This window comes from Panthera onca, chromosome A3 (assembly GCF_046562875.1).
Source record: "Panthera onca isolate mPanOnc1 chromosome A3, mPanOnc1 haplotype 2, whole genome shotgun sequence".
Classification (NCBI taxonomy): Eukaryota; Metazoa; Chordata; class Mammalia; order Carnivora; family Felidae; genus Panthera; species Panthera onca.
Genome location: NC_138341.1, coordinates 111,505,840 through 111,529,360, shown reverse-complemented (window position 1 = coordinate 111,529,360; position 23,521 = coordinate 111,505,840). Strand labels below are relative to the sequence as shown.

At 57.7% G+C, this 23,521-nt stretch overlaps 1 protein-coding gene across 4 annotated transcripts in view; it reads left to right on the top strand.

The window, feature by feature from the left end:
• The first annotated feature begins 517 nt into the window (after positions 1-517).
• The window catches only part of LOC132666100 (tyrosine-protein phosphatase non-receptor type substrate 1), a 42,331-nt gene continuing 19,327 nt past the window's right edge, over positions 518-23,521 (top strand). For 2 of the 4 annotated variants that reach the window (XM_078444200.2, XM_078444197.2), the window contains exons 1-3: positions 988-1,107; positions 1,640-1,727; positions 20,107-20,463. In XM_078444200.2, coding sequence (XP_078300326.1) covers positions 1,649-1,727; positions 20,107-20,463 — 436 coding nt within the window. In that variant the 5' untranslated portion in view covers positions 988-1,107; positions 1,640-1,648. Of the gene's footprint in view, positions 672-987; positions 1,108-1,156; positions 1,330-1,639; positions 1,728-20,106; positions 20,464-23,521 lie in introns of those variants that run through there. The other 2 variants (XM_078444198.2, XM_078444199.2) reach the window with 2 other exon arrangements.

Sequence of the window (23,521 nt, the reverse complement as noted above, 5' to 3'; positions counted from 1 at the left end):
GGCCTTCCCCACCCTCTGAATCGGCCCTGCCTGACACGGAGGCACCTGGCGAGAGAGCCTACTGCCCCGGGGAGGCCCCGACGCATCCCCTCCGGTTTCTCGGCCACAGCCCCCCTTCTCGCTCCCTCTCCTCCCTGCTTCCCTGCGCCTCTTTTCCAGGCGGTACTGAAGTCCTTCCTACACACACGCTATTTTTGTACCATCACTCTCTCCTTCCTCTCCCCCTTCCCCCTACATTCACTTACTTCCTGCTTTTCCTTCACCTCGGCCCAGCTCTGAAAGAACCGGGGCCCTCGGGCGCGCGCGCGCCCACCCTCCCGCCCCCAGAGGGGCCTTGAGCTTTAGGGCACAGGGGCAGGGCCACTCGGGGAGGGGCAGAAGGCAGACACCCTCTCCCCGTCCCGCCCCCCCCCCCCCCCCATCCCCACTCCCGCGCCGCCTCCAGCCGCTCGCCAGCCGGCGGGAAGCGGGGACTAACCGCGGCCGGAGTCCCGGAGGCGAGGGGAGGGAGGTCGGTCGCAACTTCCCCAGTCCACCTTAAGAGGACGATGTAGCCAGCTCGCGGCGCTGACCTTAGAAAAACAAGTTTGCGCAAAGTGGAGCGGGGGCCCCGGCCTCTGGGCAGCCCCGGCGGCGCTCCCACCGCCTCCCAGCCGTCTCCGGCGGCGCAGGTCCGAGCTCGGCGGGCGGACGGAGCGGAGAGGGGGCCGGGGACAGGGGAGCCGGGAGGGCGCCGCGCGGGCGCCCGAACCGGCACAGTGTTGCAGCCGGCGGCCCGTCCGGTCCCGGGGCGCTCGCGGGGACCGCTCCCCGGGCTGCTTGCCGCGCGGGCCCGGCGGGGCAGCCGGGGCCGCGGCGCGGGCGAGGGGGCGACGCGGCCCTCCTCCTCCCCCTCCTCCCTCCCCCGGCGCGCGGCTGGCGGGCGACGTGGGGCCGATCGGCCCGAGCCCCGCAGCCTCCCGGGGCGGGCGGGAAGGAGGGAGGCGGGGAGGGCGAGCGGGAGGGGGGGGGGCGGGCTGCCGGGAGGGCGGGGGCAGCGGCCGGGACTGCGGGCCCGGAGCGAGCAGAGCCGAGCCGCCGGCGCCGCGAGGAGCCCGGGCGGGGCAGGTGGGCAGCGGCGGGGGCGGCGCGGCGGGGCTCGGCGGGCTGCCCCTCGCCCCTGCGCGCGCGGTCCTCTCCTCTCTCCCGCGCTGGCGGCCGCGATCTGCGCGCCGCCTCGCTCACTCCTCTCCCGCTCGCTCTCTCTCTTTCTCTCTCCCCCTCTCCCCGCTTCCCCGCTCCCCCTCTCTCGCCTCTCCGCGTCTCTGGCTCTCCGCCTGGCTCCCTCGGGTCTGTTTCTCTCTCCTGCCGCCTCTCCCTGGCCGTCCCTGGCTTTATTTCTCGCGCGCTTGGGGTCTCTCCCCCTCTCCATCTCTCGATCTCTCGGGGGGGAGGGGGGGTTCTCCGAAAATCGCGGCGGTGACGGCGGCTCCTAAGCCGCTCCAGGCGCCTGTTCCGGGGAGGGGGGGGGGGGAAGCCCGGCCGGGAGGGGAGGTGGTGGGGGGGGGGAAGAAGAGGGGGGAGCCTTAGTCATTTCCCCGCTCCAGCCTGCGCCCGCCCGAGCGCGCACTCACGGCCGCTCTCCCTCCTCGCTCCGCAGCCGCGGCCCATGGAGCCCGCCGGCCCGGCCCCCGGCCGCCTCGGGCCGCTGCTCTGCCTGCTGCTCGCCGCGTCCTGCGTCTGGACAGGTAAGCACCCTTGCCCCCCGCCGCTGCCGGCCGCAAACTGCGGGCCCAGGCCTGTCAGAGCGCCACTGGGAGCCCCTGGGCTAATGTCCAGCGGTGGTAAGGGGAGACATATCTGGAAGCAGGGTTACAGATGCAGAAACTGAGGCCCAGAGAGGGCCAGCCACTTGCCCAAGGTCACACAGCCAGGGATAGGACCCACTCGCCCTGGACTCTGATCGTGCTGGCATTGTGCTGGGCTCTGTGCTGGGCACTGGGACATACCCAGATGAGTTGGCTGACCCAATCCCTGCCCCATCTGATGGGGGAGGCAGGCTGTCAGCGGCTTTTAGAGTTAAGTGCCCCTGGCTTCTCTAGAAAGAGCTCTTTCCCTGGACTTCTGCTTTCCACATGTTTGACTTCAGGGTCTGAGAGAAGGGGGTCGCCGCCAGAGCCGGGGTGGGGGGGGGGGTCCCCCAGGTACTGCCTGGGATGGAACAGAAACAGGCTGTTGCAATTAGGGAAGAGTGAGCTCTCCCTCTGGTGCACAGAGTAACACAGTGTTGGTGTGTGTATGGGAAAGAGAGAGGAAGGGAGGCCGCAGTAACTCTGGGATGAGCTGCTGTGATCAACAGATCCTGATGTGAAAGCTCGGCGGATTGTCCTTGTGTTTGCCAAAGCCTCTTGCTGTCCTCTGCCCCCCCCCCACTTCCTCCTGCCTTCCCCAGGCTTCCAGGCAGCTCCCCGCAGTTCAGGTGCTCTGTGGGGCTGTTACCTGTGGCTCTGAGCATGTCTTTTTGTTGGCCTACATCAAACACCTGGCTGTCCCCAGCAGGCGGGCTCTGAAGGCTATCGTGTGTGTTCGCCAAGGGGTGAGGTCACCATTCAGGAGTCCTGCTTCTTAAAGGGGTTTTGCAAAACCCTGGGTCTCCTGGGAGGGCACGGGGGGCGGAGTAACGGCTTTAAAGGAGTTGGGATTGGGGAGAAGAATGGGGATCTTGTTTTTTGGCTCCTTGGGAGCTGTGTTGTAGGCTGAGGGGTCTGCACCAGCCGCCTCGAGGAGGGAGGTAAAGATGAGCTCAGTACCCACCTCCCCCCCACCACCCGCCTTTTGCATTTGCCTAGAGACTGGTAACCATCTGATAGCAGTGAGGAAGGGAGAACTAGCAAAGAGTGGGTGGAGAGAGAAGGGGGGGGAGACAGCAGCTTCTCTCTGCCCTGCAGTTTCCCCAAAACCCCAGGAATCCACATGGGCATCCCCCCCCCCCCACCCTGGGTGTTCCTGTTACGTTTGGGTCCTGGCCCCGGGCGAAGGAAGCCCTGATACATTTCATGTCTTTCCGGTCCGCTCCTTCCCGCAGGAGCCGGCCATTTATACCCTGCACAAGTCCTGGTTCCTGCCCCGCGTCCTTCCTGGCCTGGCCTGGACATGCACAAGTGTCTCTCACAAGTGCTTCATTTTCCTGACATAGGGAACCGGGCCCAAGTCAATTTCTAAATGTCTATCCCAGACCCTTCTTCAACCAGGACCCTGTGGTTCGGTTTCTGGCAAATGACCAGTGACGCTGATTAACAAGCATTCAGATGGGCGGCCTGCCTTTCCTGGGGCGCCGGCTGGGAACACCAGCCCCCTTCTTGTGAGCACATCTCCCCTTTTTGCCTATAAAAACAATCTATAAAATGGCAAAGATTAGGCCATAAAACTTCCGTTCCAATCCATTCAGCATCAATAGCCTGAAAAAGTGGGAGCAGCAGAGGGGCCAAGATTAACTTTGAAATAAATAAATCTTAGGAGGTAGGAATAAATTTCTTAGATGAGGGTGGTGGGAAGGGGTGGGGTGTCGCCGTCACATCGCGGAAGCCTCGCGGCATCCTTCACTCTGTGGCCTACGGGGCTCCCGGCCACACTCTGGGCCCCAGGACGGAATCACCTGGTCTGCCCAAAGGATGGGGCTTCGGGCCCCTCCCTCGATTTCTCCCAGCATGGAATTTATGACAAAGCAGAAGAGAGGCAGGACAGAAGGGCAGGAAGGTAGGAAGGAGGCAGTTGGCCAATTTTCCAAGAAAATAGATTTGTTCGAGTGAGAAACTCAAATGTCAGGCATAGGAAGGCGGCGTTAGATTGAGTGACTATTAGTGTCTCAGGCAGCACTGTCAGCCCGGGAGGTGTCACATGATTGCTGGGGCTGCACATGATCACTCTTTGCAGGGGGCCGGTCATGTGAATTATCTGGGTTGGGGAAGGCAGGAGAAGAAGTTTCTAAAGATTGCTTTTAGCGCAAATGCTGCCAGAGGGAAATTCTAAAAAGACGCCAGTGAAGTCACCAACCTGTGTTCTTGGAGCCAACGTGAGGCCTGTTTCCTGAAACGACCTGAGCTGAGGGAGATTTGGGGACTGGGAGCAGGGCAAGGGGCTCAGGGACAGCCAGGCAGCCTGACTCTGAACCTTCAGGCTCCCTGCCTTGGCCCCACCGAGGTCATGGGACTTCTGGGTCCCCTGCTGGGCAGACCTGGGCGAGCTCCCACTCGCCCCTCACTCTGGCCTTGGAGAAGGCCAGGCCGAGTTGGGGTTCAGGTGTTGGGGGACAGCTGGGCCCTCTGGTGACTTTCTGATTCCTTGGCAGAGGGGGACATCCTGGTGTCTCCCGTGTACTTTCCTAAATGGTGACGGTAATCTCACTTCCTCTTTCAAAAGAAGAGAAAGGGGGCGGCAGGCACTTTGGCCCCAATGGGCTCGGGCCGTTGGAAGTTTCTTTAAAGCCATGGTGTTCTCTGGGTACTTTCTGCCCGTTAATTATTCCTTTACCAATTCCCTGGAGACCTACGGTGTGACTCATTCCTGTACCTGTCGTCATTCAGCACATATGAAGTCCTGATTGGAGCCACGCATTTGAGAGAAGGGAGGCGAACCCATGCCTTTGAAAGTTAACTGTAATCCAGGCTGTGTGCCGACTGCCTGTCTCTGCCATCATATCAGTCAGCAAAAGCAGAGCACGGGCTGGCCGCTAGCCCCCTTTTGCAGATGAGCAAAACCGAGCCCCAGACTGGAGAAGAAACTTGTCCCCGGAGTAAGCTGCAAGGGGCTGGGAGTTTGAATCCAGTCCTCCTGGCTGGGCAGCCTCTGAGGGAAGAAGCTCACTGACTCCATCAGGGCGACTTAGGCCAGGCTGGGGGGAGGGAGAGGAGCCCCCTCTGGGCTTCGACAGAGGACGTGTGAAGGGTTCCTTCTAGGGCAGGAGTCCTCCACTGAGTCACGGTGCTTTCTCGGAAGGCTGAGGATGGAAACACCAAGCGACAGCCCTTTGCAAGTGACAGCTCACGGGAGTGACACGGCTTCCACCAGAGCCCCCCCCTCCCCTGCTCTGGGCTGCCACGCTCCGGAGCCCCCAGAGCTGCAGTCTTCCTCCTTGCATTTTCCTGGTGCCCTTTGAGGCAGATGGAGAGGGGGTGTGTGAGAGGAAAGGAGTCTAAAACTGTTGTGTGGAGCCCACACACGCTTGCTCCCTGCTTCCAATGGCTCCGTGCGACAGGTTATTTTCTTATTTGTAGAGTCTTGGACTGATGGAAGGTTCTCCCCCACCCCCTCCCTCTGTTTCAAATGTGCTCAGATTTCTGGCCTGTCAACACAATGCAGATCATGTCGCTCCCGCCTCAAAACTGTTGAGTGGGTCCAAGTTTTCTCCAAAAAAAAAAAAAAAAAAAAATCTAAAAGAAAAGAAGCGTGTGACAGCGCTGGGCTCCCTCCCTGACAGGCCTGGTTTCCCAGCCACATGTTTTCCGAAGCGCTGACCCGAGGGGCTGCAGGAGAACCTCGCTTCCTCCCTGCAGACCGCAGCTTTCCCGGCCCCTCAAGCACGTTAGCTAGCACCTAAGGCCCGAGGAGTTGTAGGATCCCAAGTTGGACCCTGTTTACTCCAGCGTTCCCCAAACATATGAACACGAGGCGGTTGGCTTGTGTACCGCTCGTTACCATGCGGCCTAACCCAGTTTGGTAAACGCTTTGGTACCCATCCATGCCCTCAGCTCAACTCGCTCATCTCTGCGCCTTGGCTTACGCTGTTCCTGCCGTCAGAGATGCCCTTCCCTGCACCTCCTGATCGTCATGTGTCCAAACCCGTTCCTCCCCCTCGGTGCGTGCTGGCCTCGTGATCCGAGGGAGCTCTTCCTTCTCCGGACCTCCCCCCCCCACCCGGCCCAGGTTCCATCTGCCCCTCACTGAGGCTACTTGTTGCTTTCTCCTCATTTTGGCACCTGCTGCATACGTGGCTAACCCTCGCTTGGCGCGGTGGTTCTGCAGCCATAGCAAGCGGAGCCCGGGTGCGCAGTCGCAGGCTTGGAGCCAGAGCCCTGGGTGTGAATCCCAGCGCCACCGCGTACTGGGCGATTCACTGCGCTCTGCGTGTCCGTTCCCGCATCCGTAAAACAGAGCTGCTCTGTTTCTGTCGGTAGGTGCACGGGTAATGCTTGAAGCCGTGCCTGGCGTGCAGGGAGCGCTCAGCGCGTGGTAGCCAGCCTCGTAGCCATCATTGTCTTGTTCTGTTTGGATTTCCTCATCATTGCAAACGCGGGGCTGAGTTTCGTCAAGTGCCTAGCACAGCTTCCTGCGCCCGGTGGGTGCAGAACAACAAAAGCTTCCACGGGAGTGAATGCCGTTCGGTCCGGGGTTCTTTTCTTTTTCCCTGCGGCTTTTGTGCCGTTCTGGGGAATGGACAACTTGAGCGGAAACCCAGGCGAGTGTGATTTAATAATTGTCTATTCCTGGGACTGAGGCTGTGGACGCGGGCTGCCTCTAGGTGTCTCTGTCCGGATCCACAGGTTTGGAATTGTGCATTCCCGGACCCGGAAAGCCGGCAGAGGCCTGGAGGGGGGCAGTTCGTGCCCTCCGGGAGCGCCTCCCTCTGCAGCCCAGAGAGAGCAAAGGACTTGTGGGCTCACACGGCAAGAGCCACTGCAAGGCCTGGGTGGGACGCCAAGCGCCCTCTCTTCCAGGCCAAGGCTTTTTAAAACTGGGCTGAGCTGGAAGTTTCCATCGTTAAAGCCAGAAATCTGACGGGATCCCGAATTCCGTGGAAAAATACTAAAGTAATAATAATGGGAACCATTGTTTCCAGCCACTTACTGGGCTCAGCACTTGGTGCGTTTGATCCCAGCGGTATGGACAGTTAGCCCGGGTGGGGTGCACAGTTGTCAGAGCGGTTCGACCCAGGGGGAAACGGGGCGCAGAGAGGTCGAGTGACTTGCCCAAGGCCTCACCGTAAGTGGCAGAGTTGGGATCACAACCCAGAGCAGCCTGACTGCAGAGCCCCTGCTGTTAAGTGGGTGTCCCTCCGCCTTGTTTGACCGGTGGGGAAACTGAGGCCCAGGGGTGCTGGCATCCTGCCGTCTTGGTGCTCGTCTCGTATTTCTGTCAATCAGCGTATCCTCCCGGGAGGCCGAGGTGGCGGGTGTTCCCAAGACGGGTTTCCGTCCCATCCCGGAGAAGGAAGCATCTATTTTCACAGCTGAAACTGCTTTCCTGTTCACTTGGGCGTTGCTGGGGCAGGTCTTCTGACGGAGCCCCCGGCAAGATGGATTTTCCCGGCCAGGTGTCTTGCCAGGCCCTCGGTCCAGAGAGATGCAAAACAGCCGAGGTGGAAGTCAGACATGATACAAATCGGCTCTTTGTGTCTGTGAGATTTCCTGGCACATCCATTTGGGGGCGCAGGGTGTTAGATGGCCGCAGATTGGCGCCGGGAGCCGGGAGGGGATCAGGAGGGAGACAGGGAGCCAGGAGTGAGCGGTGAGCCTCAGCCTGGAGAGCCGGCCAGAGTGGGGGGTGGGGGGGCCGGTGCCAGGCCCGTGTCTGTGGCCGCCGCTCTTGAGAGCCGACAGTGTCCTCCAGAAACGGTAGAAGGAAACAGTGCAGTATGTGCTTAGGGATGAGCGGAGCCTCGAATCCGTGCTGTCTCTTCCTTAGCTTCTTCATTTGGAAAATTTCAAACCTACACAAAATGGGAAGGAGGGATGCCTCCTGGCTTCAAGGCTGGTCTGTGATTCCTGTCTCACCTGGCCCTCACTCTCCTGGGGGTGGGGGACCGGGGGCAGTTTGGGGGAACAAATGCTGGGCATCGGGTATCATTTCAGCCATCACTACTTTGCCATGCATCTCTTGACGTGCCCCGCTGTCTAACGCTCCCGACGTGCCAAAAGGCGTGGGGGTCCTTCATCCACATTTTACAGATAAGGAAACCGAGGCTCCCCAAAGCCAAGTTGTTCTCCTCCCAAGGCCACGTAGCGAGCGAGAGTTAAAGCCAGATCCCAGCCCCGGTTTACTCTTACCCACTTTGCGACTCTTCGCTATTCTCGTCACAACCCTTTTAATTATAAATATTCATTCAACAAATATTTTGGAGCATCTACTATGTGCCAGGGTGGCTCGACTTGCTGGGTATACAACCGTGGATAGACAAAAACACCTGTTCTCATGGAGCTGACGTCCTAGTGAGGAAGGAAAACAGACCCAAGTAAATACTGCATTAGGTAGAGACAGGTGCTGTAAAGAAAGTAAAGCAGGGCAGGGGAACAGAAGATCGAGTGGGGACAGACGGAGGGCCTCTCTCAGGAGCAGAGGCCCGAATAAAACTGAGGGAGCAGCCATGGGGATATCAGGAGAGTGAGCCGCGCAGAAGGAATGGCAAGTGCAAAGGCCCTGAGGTTGCAATGAGTTATCTATGTTCCTGGAATAGCAAGGAGGCCAGTGAGGCTGGAGTGAAGGGAGACAGGCAGTGTGGCGATCGGGAGAGGTCAGGGCCAGACCAAATGGGGTCTGGTTCATCGACCACCTTGACATCGAACACGTCAGGCCATTGGGATAAGATCAGTACTCTTTGCATCACCGCATTAAATTCTCACTACAGTTCCGTGAGATGGGAACTATTATTATACCTATTGAGCAGATGAAGAAATTGAGACTCAGAGACGTGAAGTGACTTGCCCAAGGTCACACAGCTTGTCGGTGCAGAGCTAGGATTTGAGTCCAGGCCCTCGGTGCCCTTGAGTCTGCATCCCTGCTGTCCTGCTTCCACTCCTGCCCCCTCCAGTCTTGTCACCCAGAGCAGCCAGGTGAATCAAATCCTCTTTGTTGCTGCTCCAAACTTTGAACGAAATCAAACCCTTGCCGTGATCCACGGGGCAGGGCATTTTCTGGGCCCCGTCTGTCTTGTGACCTCATCTCCTACCACACTCTCCTTTCTCTGTGGGCTTCAGCCACAGCAGCCTTCTTTCCGGCCTCAGGGCCTTTGCACACGCAGCTCTGTCCTCCTGGACTACCTTCCCTGGTTTTGCTTCCTTCGGGTTGCAGCTATAATCTCGTCTCCCCAGAGATGCCCTTCCCAACCACCCCATTCTAAAAGCGGTCCCCCCTTCGTAATCTCTCCCATGGTGACAAGTTTGTTTCCGAGCCCTCCTAGCCATTCTGTATTTGTGTCATTATTTCAGCCTTCTCTCCCCCGACTAGGATGTAAGCTGTGTCTGTCTTAGTCCCTGCTGCGCCTCCTGGGACCTTAGCACAGGGGCTGGCAGCGGTAGGCAGGTTAGTACGTACGGCTGAAGGAAGGACAGGTGGCTAGTAAGATCCCTGTTTTCGAGAGAAGGCTCCGAGCCACGAGGTCACCCGGGCCGTAACCCTGGTCTGAGAGCGGAGTTGTGCCCTCACCACGACGCGGTTCTGCTTCTGCGTCTGGCTCCCTGGCCGCGCCACAAACCCCCGCCCCCCCTTGCTGTCACAGGGACCCCCTAAAACATCAAGAAGTCCAAGATGTCAGTGGCAGCCGGGGTGGAGGGAGGTGGCCAAGAGACCCCAGAATTTGTGCTTATGAAAATTCTGGCTATCCTGAACTGCTCACCCCGGTGTGGACACCGTGATGGATGAGCTGGCAAACCATGAAACGCGACACAATTAGTGCCTTCAGTGTCGCGGCCGGGTGGGATTTGGAGCGCCCAGCCTGGGGCCAGCGTCTCCCAAAGAGCCATTCGTCACGTGAGGCCGCCTGGTGCGGAGGGTAAGGGTGCCGGTGGAGCGCGACTGATCCACAGCCCCAGGACCTGGGCCAAGGGGCCGTAGCTCCTTGAGCTTCAGTCTTGTCGTCTGTAAAATGGGAGTAGGGACAGCCCTGTCTTGCTGGGTTCCTGTGGCGGTTTGGCGAGGCCTAGTGAGGGCTCCTGGTAACGCGGGTGTTTGACGCTTTCCAGCCGTTGTTACTGTCACTGTTACTGCTGCACGGCCATCATGTCATGGTTGGGGGCTTGAAAGAGCATCCTTCGTCAGCAGGACGACCTGAATGAAACCCACCACGCTGCCCCTGTCAGCCCCAATTTCTCCTCCTGGGAAACGGAGGCTCACGTCCTGCGGGCTCCTTCCATCCAGACCCCCCTCTCTTGCCCTTTCCCCCGATGGATGCCCTCGGGCCCCTCTCTAGCAGTAGAATGGGCTCCGGGGCACATTCCTGAGTTCGAATCCAAACACAGGCCACTTACTCTGGAAGCATGTGCTCCGGGGCAAGTGCCTTGCCCTGTTCTGAGCCTCAGTTTCTCCATCCGCAAAATGGCAACTGTGCCACTGTTCCCTCTCGCGTGGGGACTGTTGAGGGTTAAGGGAAGTAAGAGCTGTGGAAAGTGCTTTGTGAGCTGCAAAGAGCGCTATAAAAGGCATCAGTGAATAGTGTCAGCGTGGGGAAAAATCTCATCCAGAGGCTGTCTGCTGTCGGCAGCAGGGTGTGCTGAAACCTTGGCAAATGTTGTTTAATAAATGCGTGTCGCTTTTAAGGGGGCCTTTATCTCGGCTGGGGAAACGCGTGCGCGTCCTTGGCAGCCTGAGAATCCAGAAGCCTGAGCTGGAGGGGACCCCGTCGTGGCGGGGAGAAGCGGTCGCACACAAGTTTCGGGAGCAGCTGTCTGTTTGAGTCCTGCCTCTGCCCCTCCTCTGCCTCTCAGGGTTTCAGCTTCCTCACCTGGAGGAGGGGGGTGGTGACAACAGCCTCACCGGGGCTGTCATGACAGTTTAGTGAGGGCTTCCCATTACCTGACCTCATGCACACTTTGCACCCGTGAGAGCGCGGCCGGGGGGCACCCGGGCCTGGCCTGGAGGAACAGTGGGGCCTGCGGGGTGGGTTCTCAGCCTTTCCAGGCCCCACCTTTGGGCTTCAGTTTCTCCTGCTGCAACATGGGAAGGTGAGAAGAGGGCCCTTAGGTCATTCTCCCAGCCTCATCTGGTCCACCCAGGCCGGGTGAACACAAAGGGGGGGGTCAGAGCACGTGTATTGATAGTTCCTTCCCTGCTGCTTTGCAAATGGGGCCACACTGCAAGCAAATTGCTTCAGCACCTCCCTGTCCCGTCTACACCCAGCAAACACTCGCTGAGACCTTTGGCCCTCCCCCCCGCCCCCCTCTGCCCACCGCCCCCCCCCCCCCTCCCCGGCCTCCTAGTCAGAAGGAGGCCCGGCCCGCCTGGTCACAGGTGCAGCAGGGAGTAGTTTCATGCGGGTGTCGAGGCAGAGCCGGGTCTGGGCTGGAGAGAGTCCTTCGCTTCTCAGGCTTAAAGCTGTGATCACCCATCATCCCCCCCCTCCTGAAATATCGGCTGCACAGTAACGGCTGGCCAGCACCGAGCGGTTTCTTCTCTGCCGGGCACAGTGCTGAGCTCTTCACGCGCAGTAGCCTGCTTCCTCCTAGAATAACCCTAGTGTGGTCATTATTATGGTCATCCCCCGTCTACAGATGGGAAACCACAGGGCCAGAGGGGTGAAGACACTTCCTGGGGTCTCGTATGTGGCAGAGTTGGAATCTAAGCCAGAACGTGCCTGCGACAAATACCAGGCAGTGGCATAAACTTGGAGGATACAGCAGGGCACAAAACTGAGGCTCTGCCCTCCAAGAGCTTATAAGCGGAGCTAATGAAATTGACAAATAACGGTGTAATACGTCAGGTGGTAGGTGATATGTAGGAAAATAAAACAGACCAAGGGACCTTGAAGGGGGCGGCATTTCATACAGGGTGGCCAGGGAGGCCCTCTCAGGTAAGCCTGAAGGAGGCAAAGGAGCCAGAGTGTAGATATCTAGGGGATGAGAGTACCGGGCAGAGGCAGTGACCAGTGCAAAGGCCCTGAGGCGAATCTGACGTGATTGAGAGCCAGCTGTAGGGCCCTGGCGGCCACCAGAAGGATTCTGTGAAGGCTGCAGGAGGGTTTGGAACAAAGGAGGGATGTTACCTGGCTTAGTTTTTAAAGGCTCCCCTGGCTGCAAGGGGAGCGTGTGTTCTCTCGTGTGTCTCATAGCGATACGACTACAGGAAGGTCAGTTTGCATCCAGGTAAGGGAAGGTGGTGCAGAAAGGTGGCCAGAAGAGATCAGAGTCCGGCCAGATCTTGGCACGATCGGCACGAATCGGCACGAATCGGCCAGAATCGGCACGATCTGCTGGTGGATGGGCTGCAAGGACATGGTGGGGAAGGGGGACCGTTCTCAGTCCAGTTTTCCAACCACTACCATCTGCCTTGGGGAGAGAGACAGTGGTACCCCCTTTTTTACAGGTGAGAAAGGGGAGGCTTGGAGAAGAGTGACTTTGCCAAGTCACCCCTGTAGGGACGAGACATACAGGTCTTCTGGCCCCGGAGCCCAAGCCCAAACCCAAGCCCATTGTTGGCACCTCAGGAGTTTCCCTGCTCCGTGGAGCGGGCTGCTGGGGTCTACCCTCTCCCCGCAGGGATATGGCACCATGCCCAGTGCTCAGAGTTGCCTGCAGTGGGGGTGGAGGAGAGAGTACCCTGGGCACCCTGGGCCCACCCCCATTTTATTTACAAGGCCACGTGCACCCCGTTTATGCTGGCTCTAATGCGGCTGGTAGTGCCCGCCACGGCATCTGGGGAGTCTGTCCGATGGCTTTGCCCAGCAGTGCCAGTCGACTGCTCCCGGCGATGGTCTGCTGTTCACATGGCGACTGAAGCCATCCTTTAAGGTGCGAGGTTAGCCCAGTCCCAGGCTAGCCCTATCCCAGCTTGCTCGTGGTCAAATGAGTGTGTCCCAAGGACTCCGCTCCGGTCCCTCGATTGTGCAGACCCCTTTCCTCTCCTCTGCGCCTTTGCTCCTGCGGATCCCCTTCCCTGGAATGCTTTCCCTTCTCCCCAGCCTCTGTCAGCCTTCCCGGCCCGGCCCGGGGGCCACCACCTCCAGCCAGTCTTCCCACGTCCCACCCCTGTCCCGAGACCCCGTCCCCAAGCCCCTTTTTCACTCACTTATCTCTCTCTAGGTGGTCACTGCCCATGTCCAGGACTCTGCCCCACATGGACAGGGACCCATCTTGGTGTCCTGTAGCGTCTAGGACTGGGCCTGGCAGCTGAGTGAGGTTCGAGAGGGCTCGAATGAATCGGGCCACCTCGAGAGAGAATCAGGGCCTCGCTGCGGCTGTCGGAGCCCCAGCACACTGGCATCGAGCCCTGAGCTCCCCTCTTTAACTGCAGGATCCACAGCCATCCACGCAAGGCCCCCTGTGGATCAGCCCTGGGGGGCGGGGAGGGGGGGGCGTCTGCTCCCTGCCCCGGGGCACGAGTTCAGGGCTAGCACGGAGTAAGCGGGTGCTCAGCACGGTTCGAGCCCCCGGTCAAGGGCAGCACCCTGGACCAGCTGCCACGCCGGGTCGCCCACCAGCAGCTGATGGCAGGGGTGAGGGGAGCGGCTCTCCCGCCCCTACTCTTAGCAGCCTTGCGTGTGGAAACTCACGCCGGCACCTGCACAGCTGGGCACGTGGGCACACAAGCGTTACACACACAGTGGTCCCCACGCACGCCGCCGTCCCTGCTCCTAGCACTCTGCCACCGCACACACTCATGTTCACACTCGTATGCACACTGCTCCCATCGCGCTCATGCTCCCCCCACCCAAGAGTGTGCATACCCACAAGCACACGCCCATGCACACGTCCTGGTCCTGTGCCCCCCTGCCTGCGGGCACATCCACACCCCCATGCTCACCCCATGCTCACCCATCCAGCACCCCCGTGCTCACACCCCTCCCCCCGACATCTGCTCACACCCCCTGGGCACAGACATGCCCTCTCACGCCGCCGCCACGCTCACGCGCACCCAGGCCACCTGCGACTCAGCAACTTTCCCGCACACAGTCCACACCCCCTCACCCTGCTTCTACACACTCTTGAGCAGCACTGTGGCTCCCTCCTGCCCACGCTCCCTTTGTACACGCCCCCTTGGGCCCACACGCATCCGTGTGAGTGTGTGTGCTTTCGCCGGGCACACTTGGGCACACATGTGCACGCTCCAGCGGAGTCTGCTCCTTCACTCCTCCACACGCCCGCACTGCACAGTCTCACACACGGCCCGTAAATCGTAACCCGGAAGATGCCAAAGGCAGCGCCCGGCGAGGTGTGTGTGTGGCATCATAAACCGGCAGCCGTCCCCCAAGGCGGGTGATGATGATCGCGCTCAGGGAGGGGGTTGCTGAGCTCCAACCCCGCTGTGGGGGCCGGGTGTTATTTGGGCCTTAGCGGGGTACTTAGCCCTGGGCCCTGCCAGAGCTCTGGCCGTAGCCCCCCAGGCCCCTGGGCTCCTTGAGTTTGTGGAAACCTGCTTCCGGGGATGGGCAGGCTGCCACGTGAGTGGCAGTGAGCACCCATGTGGGCAAAGCCTGTCCCTGGGCGAGGCACCTCCCAGCTCTGTTCTCGCGCCCTGATGAGGCAGGCTGGGGAGGAACCCTAGGCAAGTTTCAGTTCTACGTTGATTTGGTTTTTCCCATTAGAAAGCATCCATTCTTATTTTTTCACTCCCAATGAAAATTGTTTTCATCTTTGCTTGATCTCAAAAGCCATAGAGGAATGTCGTAAAAAAAAAAAAAAAAAAAGAATCAAATCTATTTTTGCGAGCTCGACAGTCAGGTCTCTGCCCCCATCCTACGGCCTCCCTCATACCATCCTGACTTATTTGTGGGGGACAGACTGGGGCGGCGGGAGCAGCAGGTCCCTGGGAGGGGGCGGGAGATGGGGTCAGAGAGGCCAGCAGGAATCACTTGTCTGAAGGGCTGGGGCTCATTCCAAATGTGATCATTTGAGTGATTTCTTTGAAGTGTATCTTCTCCACTTGTGTGCGGACTCCGTGAGCCCAGGGACGTTGCACAGCCCTTGCTCGGGGCCTGGTGCACAGTAGGCTCCAATCATTCACCGCTGACCTGCACTATGCTGTGAGCCCCCCCACGTCCTGTGGACACTGAGTCTCTCCTATAACACGGGGCCGTTAGCACCCATTGTGCACACTTCTCCTGCTAGAAAACTTTATTTTTTTTCCAAGAGGAGTAAATGTTCGCTAAAGGAGCAGATTTCAATATATTGTTGACTAGGAAGAGAAAAAGGAAATGTGCCAACCGCTGGCCTCCTTTCCCAGAAGTAACTCACCACAGCATCATGGAGATTCTCGTCGCAGACCCTTTTCTCTAGACATTCCATTGGTCAGTCACTATCTGCAGATTTTTTTTTAATGCTTATTTATTTTGAGAGAGGGAGAGAGAGCACGGACAGGAGAGGGGCGGAGAGAGAGTCGAATCCCAAGCCGGCTCTTTGCTACCAGGGCAGAGCCGGACACAGGGCTCGAACCCACAAACTGTGAGGTCGCGACCTGAGCTGAAATCAAGAGTCGGGCGCTTAACTGACTGAGCCACCCAGGCGCCCCTCTGCAGGAATTAGTTGAGCATCTAGTCTGTGCCAAGCACTGTATCAGATGCTGGGGGAAAGTAGCAGTGGAAGGAAAGGAAAGGGAAGGAAAGTTCTTGGAAGGGAGGTTCATCTAAACAATAAACGTGTACGTAACATGACCAACATATGTATCACACGTGTACATTTTTCCTATTACAAAATAGAATACTGTAAATGTTTAACATTCATCTAGTAACATACCCAAAATAGAAGGAAAAAGCCTTCAGTTTTAGATGCGTGATCCAAAGAGAGTTGCATTTTACAGCCTTGTATATAGGACCTTGCTGTTGTTTATTTAGATAATAATTTTATTTTATTTTATTTTACAAAGTCATAATCGTACTGAAAGCATAGTTTTTCCTACTTTTTTATGGCACAAGTCGTGCGAACAGAAAACATGAAAGCAAAGTCCCTTGTAAATCTACGACAGAATTAACCACTGCTAACCTTTAATATATATTTTTTCTTTCAAAACTTGGAAGTCTGAGATCTCACTGACTATGTTCCTGAGTGACTCTGATCTCATAATATAGTTTTGCATTGATAATTGTAATTCTACGCCGTCATCTTTCAAAATGTGTTATGTATTTATTTTGAGAGAGAGAGAGAGAGAGAGAGAGAATGAGCAGGGGGAGGGGCAGAGAGAGAGGGAGAGAGAATCCCAAGCAGGCTCCGTGTTGTCAGCGCAGAGCCCGATGCAGGGCAGGAGATCATGACCTGAGCTGAAATTGAGAGTCAGACGCTTCACTGACTGAGCCACCCGGGCGCCCCTAACCCATCATTTTTTAAAGATTTTTTTAAAGTAATCTCTATACCCAGAGGGGGCTCGAACTCATGACCCCGAAATCAAGAGTCGCACTCTCTACTGACCGATCCAGCCAGGTGCCTCTACACCATCATTTATAGCGGCTGTAAACTTGGTCATCATGTGAATTCACCGTCACGGGATCGATTGGTCTCCTTCTCGTGGACATTAGGATAGTTCTGATTTTTCATTTTTATAAGAACACTTGAGTGAATGAAGTAAAATGTTTTCTCATAGCCTTAGTTATCTGCCTATGATTTCACATCATTTTATTTACTCATATTTATAACTATTTTATTCACTCGTATTGCAGTTACCTTTGCTGGTATTCTGGGAGATTATTATTGTGTTTTCATACTTTTTTGTTGTCTCTAAATGCTTTGCAGTGAACAGGTTTTATTTGCATAATCACAATATCATTTAAAATTATGCCATGCAAAACTGTCCAGATTACCGGTTTCCACGGCGATGGCTTTTTATTTCTGTCCGCGAACTCCGTGTAGGGGATAGGCCGTAATTCACTTAACCATCCCCTCTCATTGGCCGTTTGGGTTTTCCCCCAACTTTTTCAAGCTCGTCGTGTGGCAACCCCACACCGTGTTTGGGGTTATGTCCTCATGGAACAGCCCCACAAAGGCTGGTGAACAGCTTTCACACCTCTGGTACTTCCTGCCAAACTGCTTTCCCGAGAGGATGTTCCAATTTCCACCCCCACCAGCAGCGTGTGAGAATGCCTGTTCAGCTGCCCTCCTCTCCCGGAGACGGTTCAGGGCCCTGGACGGTGGTTCTCCCTGCCAGGAGGGCAGGGGAGAGCAGGAAATGGTTTTGTCCGCGATGCCAGCACGATGACCCCAGGCCCAGAACCGCAGGAGTGATTTTTAACAAGCCCGGTTCCCAGAACAGAACCTGCAGAGAAGAAGAAAAGCAGGCAAGCGAGAAAAAAAAAAAAACCCTCTCTGCTGGAAAAAACACACATATACACAGATTAAAATAATATTTGGCACTTACGTCCCACTTTTAAAATTCTTCAAACGCTTTATAAACACTAGCTAATTAATTAAGCTGCCTAAATCTGGCTGCAGTTGGTAGAGAGCTCAAGAGAAGCTAAAAAAAAAAAAAAAAGGGTTGGGGGGGACCAGCCCTACCCAACTCCAGATTTTATTGTCGCCTGCCCGGGGTGTGATTACAGGCCTCCGGCTGCACCCCAAGAATAGCCCTGCTCCAACACGTTGCGCGCCTGATGCTGTAGCCCTCTCCTGCTCGCGCCGCTCCCCTCCCCAGCTGCTGACTCACAGCCCTGCACGGTGTTATTGATAAGGATAATAATAACTGGCAGCTATTCTGCGCGCCCCGGGGGCCAGGCGCGGTCCCGGGCTCCTGGCTTCGCTCGGACCGGCTCCTGGATGCGCCCACGGCAGCTCCATTCGACACCCGAGCAAGCGAAATCCCTCCTTCCTTCGTGAGTGTGTTCTTTCAATGTGTGGTTATTGGGGGGCCCCCTGTATGCCAGACACGGTTCCAGGCAGGGGGTTGGAAGCAGTTCCTTGTGGATGCTACCTCCCGGCTGGGGGGAAACCCCACAATCGAGTCTGTAAATGTTATGTCTGTGGGGATGATGGGAACAGAATCTAAAATTTACCCAGCACCTACGAGGCCGGCACTCAGGTCCCACCGTGCCCCAGTCCTCATGCCTGCCCTGGGAGTGGATGCTCATACCCCACCTTATGGATGATGGAAGGGAGGCCCAGGGAGGGCGGTGCTGAGCTGGCGAGGAGGGGAACCCGCGCCTGTGCTCCCCGCCCCTCCCCCAGCCTGCATTTCTAGCACTTGCTGGGAGAACCGGGTGACCCCTGGCCTGGGGAGTCAGGGCTGGGACGACCGGCCCAGGGGGCTGAGAGGCCTGTGCGGAGGCCCTGGGCTCGCCAGCAGCGAGGGCAGCCTGGAGTCCAGGGCCTTCCCTGCTTTGGGCGCGCTGCCCTTGCCGGTGGGTGGCACCAGGCCACGGGCGGGTGGGCAGACCCCCAGGTCTCTCTCCTGCCCAGCCAGAGCCGGAGGGGGCTGCTCAGGGCGTCGGCTGCACCCTGTCTGGTGTACGAGGCAAAGACGTACCTTTGGATGGGGACGAGGCAAAGACTGTCCCCACCAGGACAGGTGTCAGGGCGGGGCAAGGTCATACCGCAGGTCGGCGAGTGACCAGGAGGAGACACGTGGCCCGTCAGCACCTACACCAGGCTGCCGCCACTCCGTGTCTGCATTTCTTATTCTCCCTTCCCCCACTCTGTCCCCCTCTTTCGCTGTCCCTGTCCCTGCCTGCCTCTCCCTCGGCCTGTGTCTATCCCCCTGCCCTCACTGTCTCCCCGGCTCTGTGTTTCTCCAGGGGCTTATTATGTGTCCTCTCTCCCCCGCCCCTGAGATACCTGAGTATCTCAGCGACTTCTCTCAGCCACTTGACCCTGCCTTGTCACTTCCAGACTGTGTCCCCCACCACCACGCCCCCACCCCGTGTCTTCTGCCCCACTGCTCTCCAGTTTTTAAATTTATTTATTTATTTTGAAAGAGAGAGAGAGAGAGAGAGAGTAAGAGCAGGGGAGGGGCAGAGAGAGAGGCAGAGAGAGAGAATCCCAAGCAGCCTCCATGCTGTTAGCACAGAGCCTGCTGGGGGGCTCAAACTCACGAACTGGGAGATCAGGACCTGAGCCGAAATCGAGAGTCAGGGACTCAACCGACAGAGCCACCCAGGCGCCCCTGCTCTCCAGTTTAGGAGTCGGGCCTCCCCCCGCCCCCACTGAGCCCGAGGAAGCCTTCCAGCTCCCTAGCCCGGGAGCCCTTGAGGCCTGACATGCGTCCAGCCCGTGTGCCCCAGCGTCCAGTACGGTCTGGCCTGGAGACACATCAGCCAGGGTGGGAGTGAAGTTCACACAACAGACCCTTGCTCACTTACCTGTCACGGAATGACACACGGTAGCTTCCTGTGCCCCGCGTGGTGCTAAGTCACTTCTCTGTGTCATCCTGTTTTCAGAACAGAGCAGAGGGCTAGGGGGTGCCCCAGCCATCTTGTAGATTAGGGCACTGAGACTCAAAACCCGTGGATAAACTCGGGTCATGTGTGAGTAAAAGGCGAGCCAGATTTCAGACCAGGTCAGGTGGCTCCAAAGACCAGATGCTTCTTGTCCACACTGTCCCTGGCCGAGGCTTACTGTGTGGTGCTGCCGGGGATCCATCGAGATGGGGTCATAGTAACTGTTAGGCAGATGAGGAAACTGAGGCTCGAGAGCCGTGAAGGCGCCCGCTCGAACTAAGGCCGCCACTCCCATCCACGAGGAGCTGGGCAGTCAATCCCTTTTGGATCTCCTCGGTGGCCCAGGTGATGGCTGTAGTCACAAGGCAGTAAGGCCTGAGCCAGGATTCAAACCCAGGTCCTCCGGCCTCACGGCTTCACAGCCCGGATGAGCCCCAGCTGCCGAGTGTGGCTTCCTGGCTCGGGGCCTGCTTCCTGGGCCAGGCCCAAAAGAGAATCTAAGCTCCCCGTGGAGCCCCACGCACACCGTGCTGCCCCCCACCTCTGGGCCGTTGCCCAGCTGTGCCCTCTGTCAGGAACACGGCGCCCCTTCATCCTGGTGAGCTCAGAACCCAGCTCAGATGTGACTTCTCCGGAGAGGGGCTCAGGACCTCCAGCCTGCTCCCAGCTGTTTCCTCGTCTGCAACAGGGTCCCGTGTCACAGGCTCGTCGCCAGGGCTACATGCCGTGTACACGCAGCGTGCTGAGCTCACGGTGTGCACTCGGTCGGTGAAAGCTGTTGTGGATAAACACTTGCGCGGACGGACAGGATCGCACAAGGATGCTAAATAGCTGTTTTGTTCTCCCCCCAGGTGTGGCAGGTGAGGCGGAACTGCAGGTGATCCAGCCCGAGAAGTCGGTGTCTGTGGCGGCCGGACAGACGGCCACTCTTCACTGCACCCTGACCTCCCTGCAGCCCTCTGGGAAGGTCGAGTGGTTCAGGGGCACAGGGCCAGGCCGGGAGTTAATCTTCAGTTTCAGAGGAGACCCTCACTCCCCTCGAGTAACAAATGTTTCAGACGCCACAAGGAGAAGCAACCTGGACTTTTCCATCCGCATCAGTAACATCACCCCGGAAGACACGGGAACCTACTACTGTGTGAAGTTCCAGAAAGGGAACCCCGATGTGGAGTTTAAGTCTGGACCAGGCACCCAGGTCACCGTGAGCGGTGAGTATTGCTCCGTCCCCTGGTTGTGACGGCAAGTCAGTAAGAATGCCCTCCACTGTCTGAGCAACAGATAAGGATCAGGTGCTGTTATGGGTGCCCCTGAATCAGCCCCTTCCACGGATCAGGAAAGTTGAGGCCTGGAGAGCTTGTGCTATTTGCTGAAGGCCCCACGGCTGGTAAACAGTGGGAAAATCTGGAACCGCGGTCTGCAGGCTCCCAGCTCTTCCCTTTTCCAATCCTGACCAGCCCTCTGGCTCCAGCAATGAGGGACTGAAAGTCTGAGTGACTATCCCAGTCACAAGGCCCAACCACACCCCTGCCTCCGGAGAGACCTCCACTCGATGTGGCCAGGGTTCTCTTTACTGAGCACTTACTAAGCACCTGCTGTGTGCATTCTCTGTTCCGGGTGCTTTGGAAGTCGCAGGGAACAAAACAGGCGAAGGCTTTTCTCTCATGAAGCTTACGTTCCCTTCCGGTACGACAAGTGCACCCAGGGCAGGGAGGGGGAGAATGCAGTTCTTTATTTCATTTTCAGAAGCCACACCGAAAGAAAGTCCTGAGAGGCACAGGCTCGCTGTTTACTCTGACACCCTGGCTGGAGGAGATGCCAGAGGTTGGGGATTTGCTGTGGGTCTGTTCAGAAATCCGTCACCGGATTCAGAGACCCACTCAGGCGGTCACTGAAGACTGCAGGCAGAGCTGGGGCATCTCAGAATGTCCATGTTAGGAGTTGCCTCCTTGAAGCAGAAGGTGATCATTGGGGGTTTCCTACCAGAGGCCTAGGATCCAAAATCCTGGGAGGTTGGCACCTGAGGGGCCCATCCCGCCCGATCCCCCATGTACGGATTCAGAGCCTGAGGTCACAAGGTGACAGGGGCTTGCTCATGCTCACGTGTCCCGTGAGGAAGGAGCGCATTCCAGAACCCATCTCATTCCAGGCAGAGTCCTTCCTGAGCCGGCTTTGGATTCGGTTTCCACGGAAGGGCCTAGCACATAGTAGGTGTGGCCTAAAACCAAGTTACCCTGAACCTTTGAACAGTGAGCCCGCGTTTTTCCTTTTTATCATTTCCCCCAAAGGTTCCGAAACGCTACAACCCTCTCCTTGAAAATCGTGCCTTGTTCTGTTCGTCAGCAGTAAGCATGAACAAGAAAGAGTCCTTGGGGGGAGGCGGGGCTAGCATTACACCCCCAGATCAGACAGATAGGCAAACGTCTCATGAAGTGTTGAGCCTGTTCCTGGAGGACACGCACCCACACACGTGAGAGCATCAGGAGTCTTTCCCTGTTGTGGGATGTGGCTCCTTCGCTGAGCAGCCTGGGGCAGGGGCCTGGGCGGAGCAGTGGGGCCCCCGCCATGCCAGCAACACCACCCAGACACCCCATTCCTGGCTCTGCAGACTGCGGGTGACGGGGAGGCAGTTCATAGAGACTGTCCGGAGCCCCGTGAGCAAGAGTTCATTTTCTAGACTCTAGCTGTCCTCAGAAATGAGCTGTCCTCATTTCTCTCTGCCTCAGTCTCCTCATCTGCAAAATGGTCCTAATCGTGGACTCCCTTTAAGAGAGCTGAAGGATTTGAGGCGCTCTGACTGCGTCACCTGACACGGAGGAGGTGGCCCCTCAAGGTTGTGACCCGGCTCCCTTTGCTGGGCTCCGTTTCCTCACCTGCAGGAAGTGGATCATTAGACCAACCTCGGCAGGACATGAGGGGGACACAGTGATCCGTGTGAGCAGACAGACCCTCAGTGAGCCCTGGGTGCTCCTCCCAGAGCTGTCCGATCCTGGGCCAGTCTTGGCGTCCCTCAGGTCCTCTGTGTCCCATCTGTGCTGTGGTGATAATCGGGCTGCTGGTCAGTGGTCTCAGGATTGGAGAGGAGGTCCAGAGAGCCCCGGATGTGGGGGTTAGGTGATTCTTGGGTATCTGCATGCAGCGACTTCGGAAGTGGCCGAGCCCCGCTGCCTGGGTTCCCACCTAGCCCTGCCTTCCAGCTCTGTGATCTCTGATGAGTCATCCCCACATCGGGCCCCGTGTCCTCATCTCTGTGTGACAGCACAACCCCACTGCAGGGACTGAGTGAGCGAATGCGGATAAGGTGCTAACAGCAGGGCCTGGCACGCGGTCAGTATCCCATGAATGTAGCTATAATAGGACCTTGGCTGGGTCCCTGTTCCTCCCAGGCCTCGAGTGTAAGGGGGGTGTGGGGACGGTGGTGGGTGCCTTTGAACCTGGGCTGCTCATTGGGATCACCTGGGAAATGCTGAAAAAGATCCCCAGACCCTGACTCCACCCTAGAAATTCTGCTTTAATTGGTCAGACAGGAGTCTGGGCAGGTGAATTATTTAACGACTCCGGGGGATGCTCACTGCCAGCACAGAAGCGCCCTGAGCTGGACGCTCCCCGAGGTCACAGAGGAAACGCTGAATTTCTTCTCCCCCTGATAAGGGTGGCTCCCTGTGCTGCTGGGGCCGGAGAGGAGCTTCTCAGTGGGTGGGTGCTTCAGAATCACCCATGTGCGTGACAGCTCCTTGGAAAATGAGCCTGATCGGGGTGGCCAGGGCACCCTCCTGAGGAACATGCCTGGGGCTGAGTTGCCTCCTGTCCTCCGGCCCAAAGAGGGGCTGGCGACACCCTGCTCAGATCCGAGCTGCCCCGCCAGGGGACCTTCCCATCTTTAACCACACGTGTGTCTGAACAGGTCCCGGAATCCGCGCAAAGCCTCGCTGCTCAGCCCCAGAGCCCTCTCTGCCTCGACACACCAAAATGTCACGGACAAAATCTGTCCTCCCTCTTTCAAAACGCTCCCAGCTCTCTGTAAATAGCTAATCTGCGGGAAAACGCCTGTGATCTCGTTTGTGTTTCGAAAGCCAATTCGCCAAACTTGTTTCCTGAGGGGATTATTAAAAGAAGAGGGAGAGAATCATAATTTGTTGGTTTCTGCTGCTTTTCTCATTTGGGGTTTTGCATGGCAGCTGCAGGGAGCTGGCTTTGGGACTTTTCTTGTGTTTCTGCTAAGCTTTTGTTCTGCTCTCTTACTGCCTAACAAACAAGTCGTTTCAGACG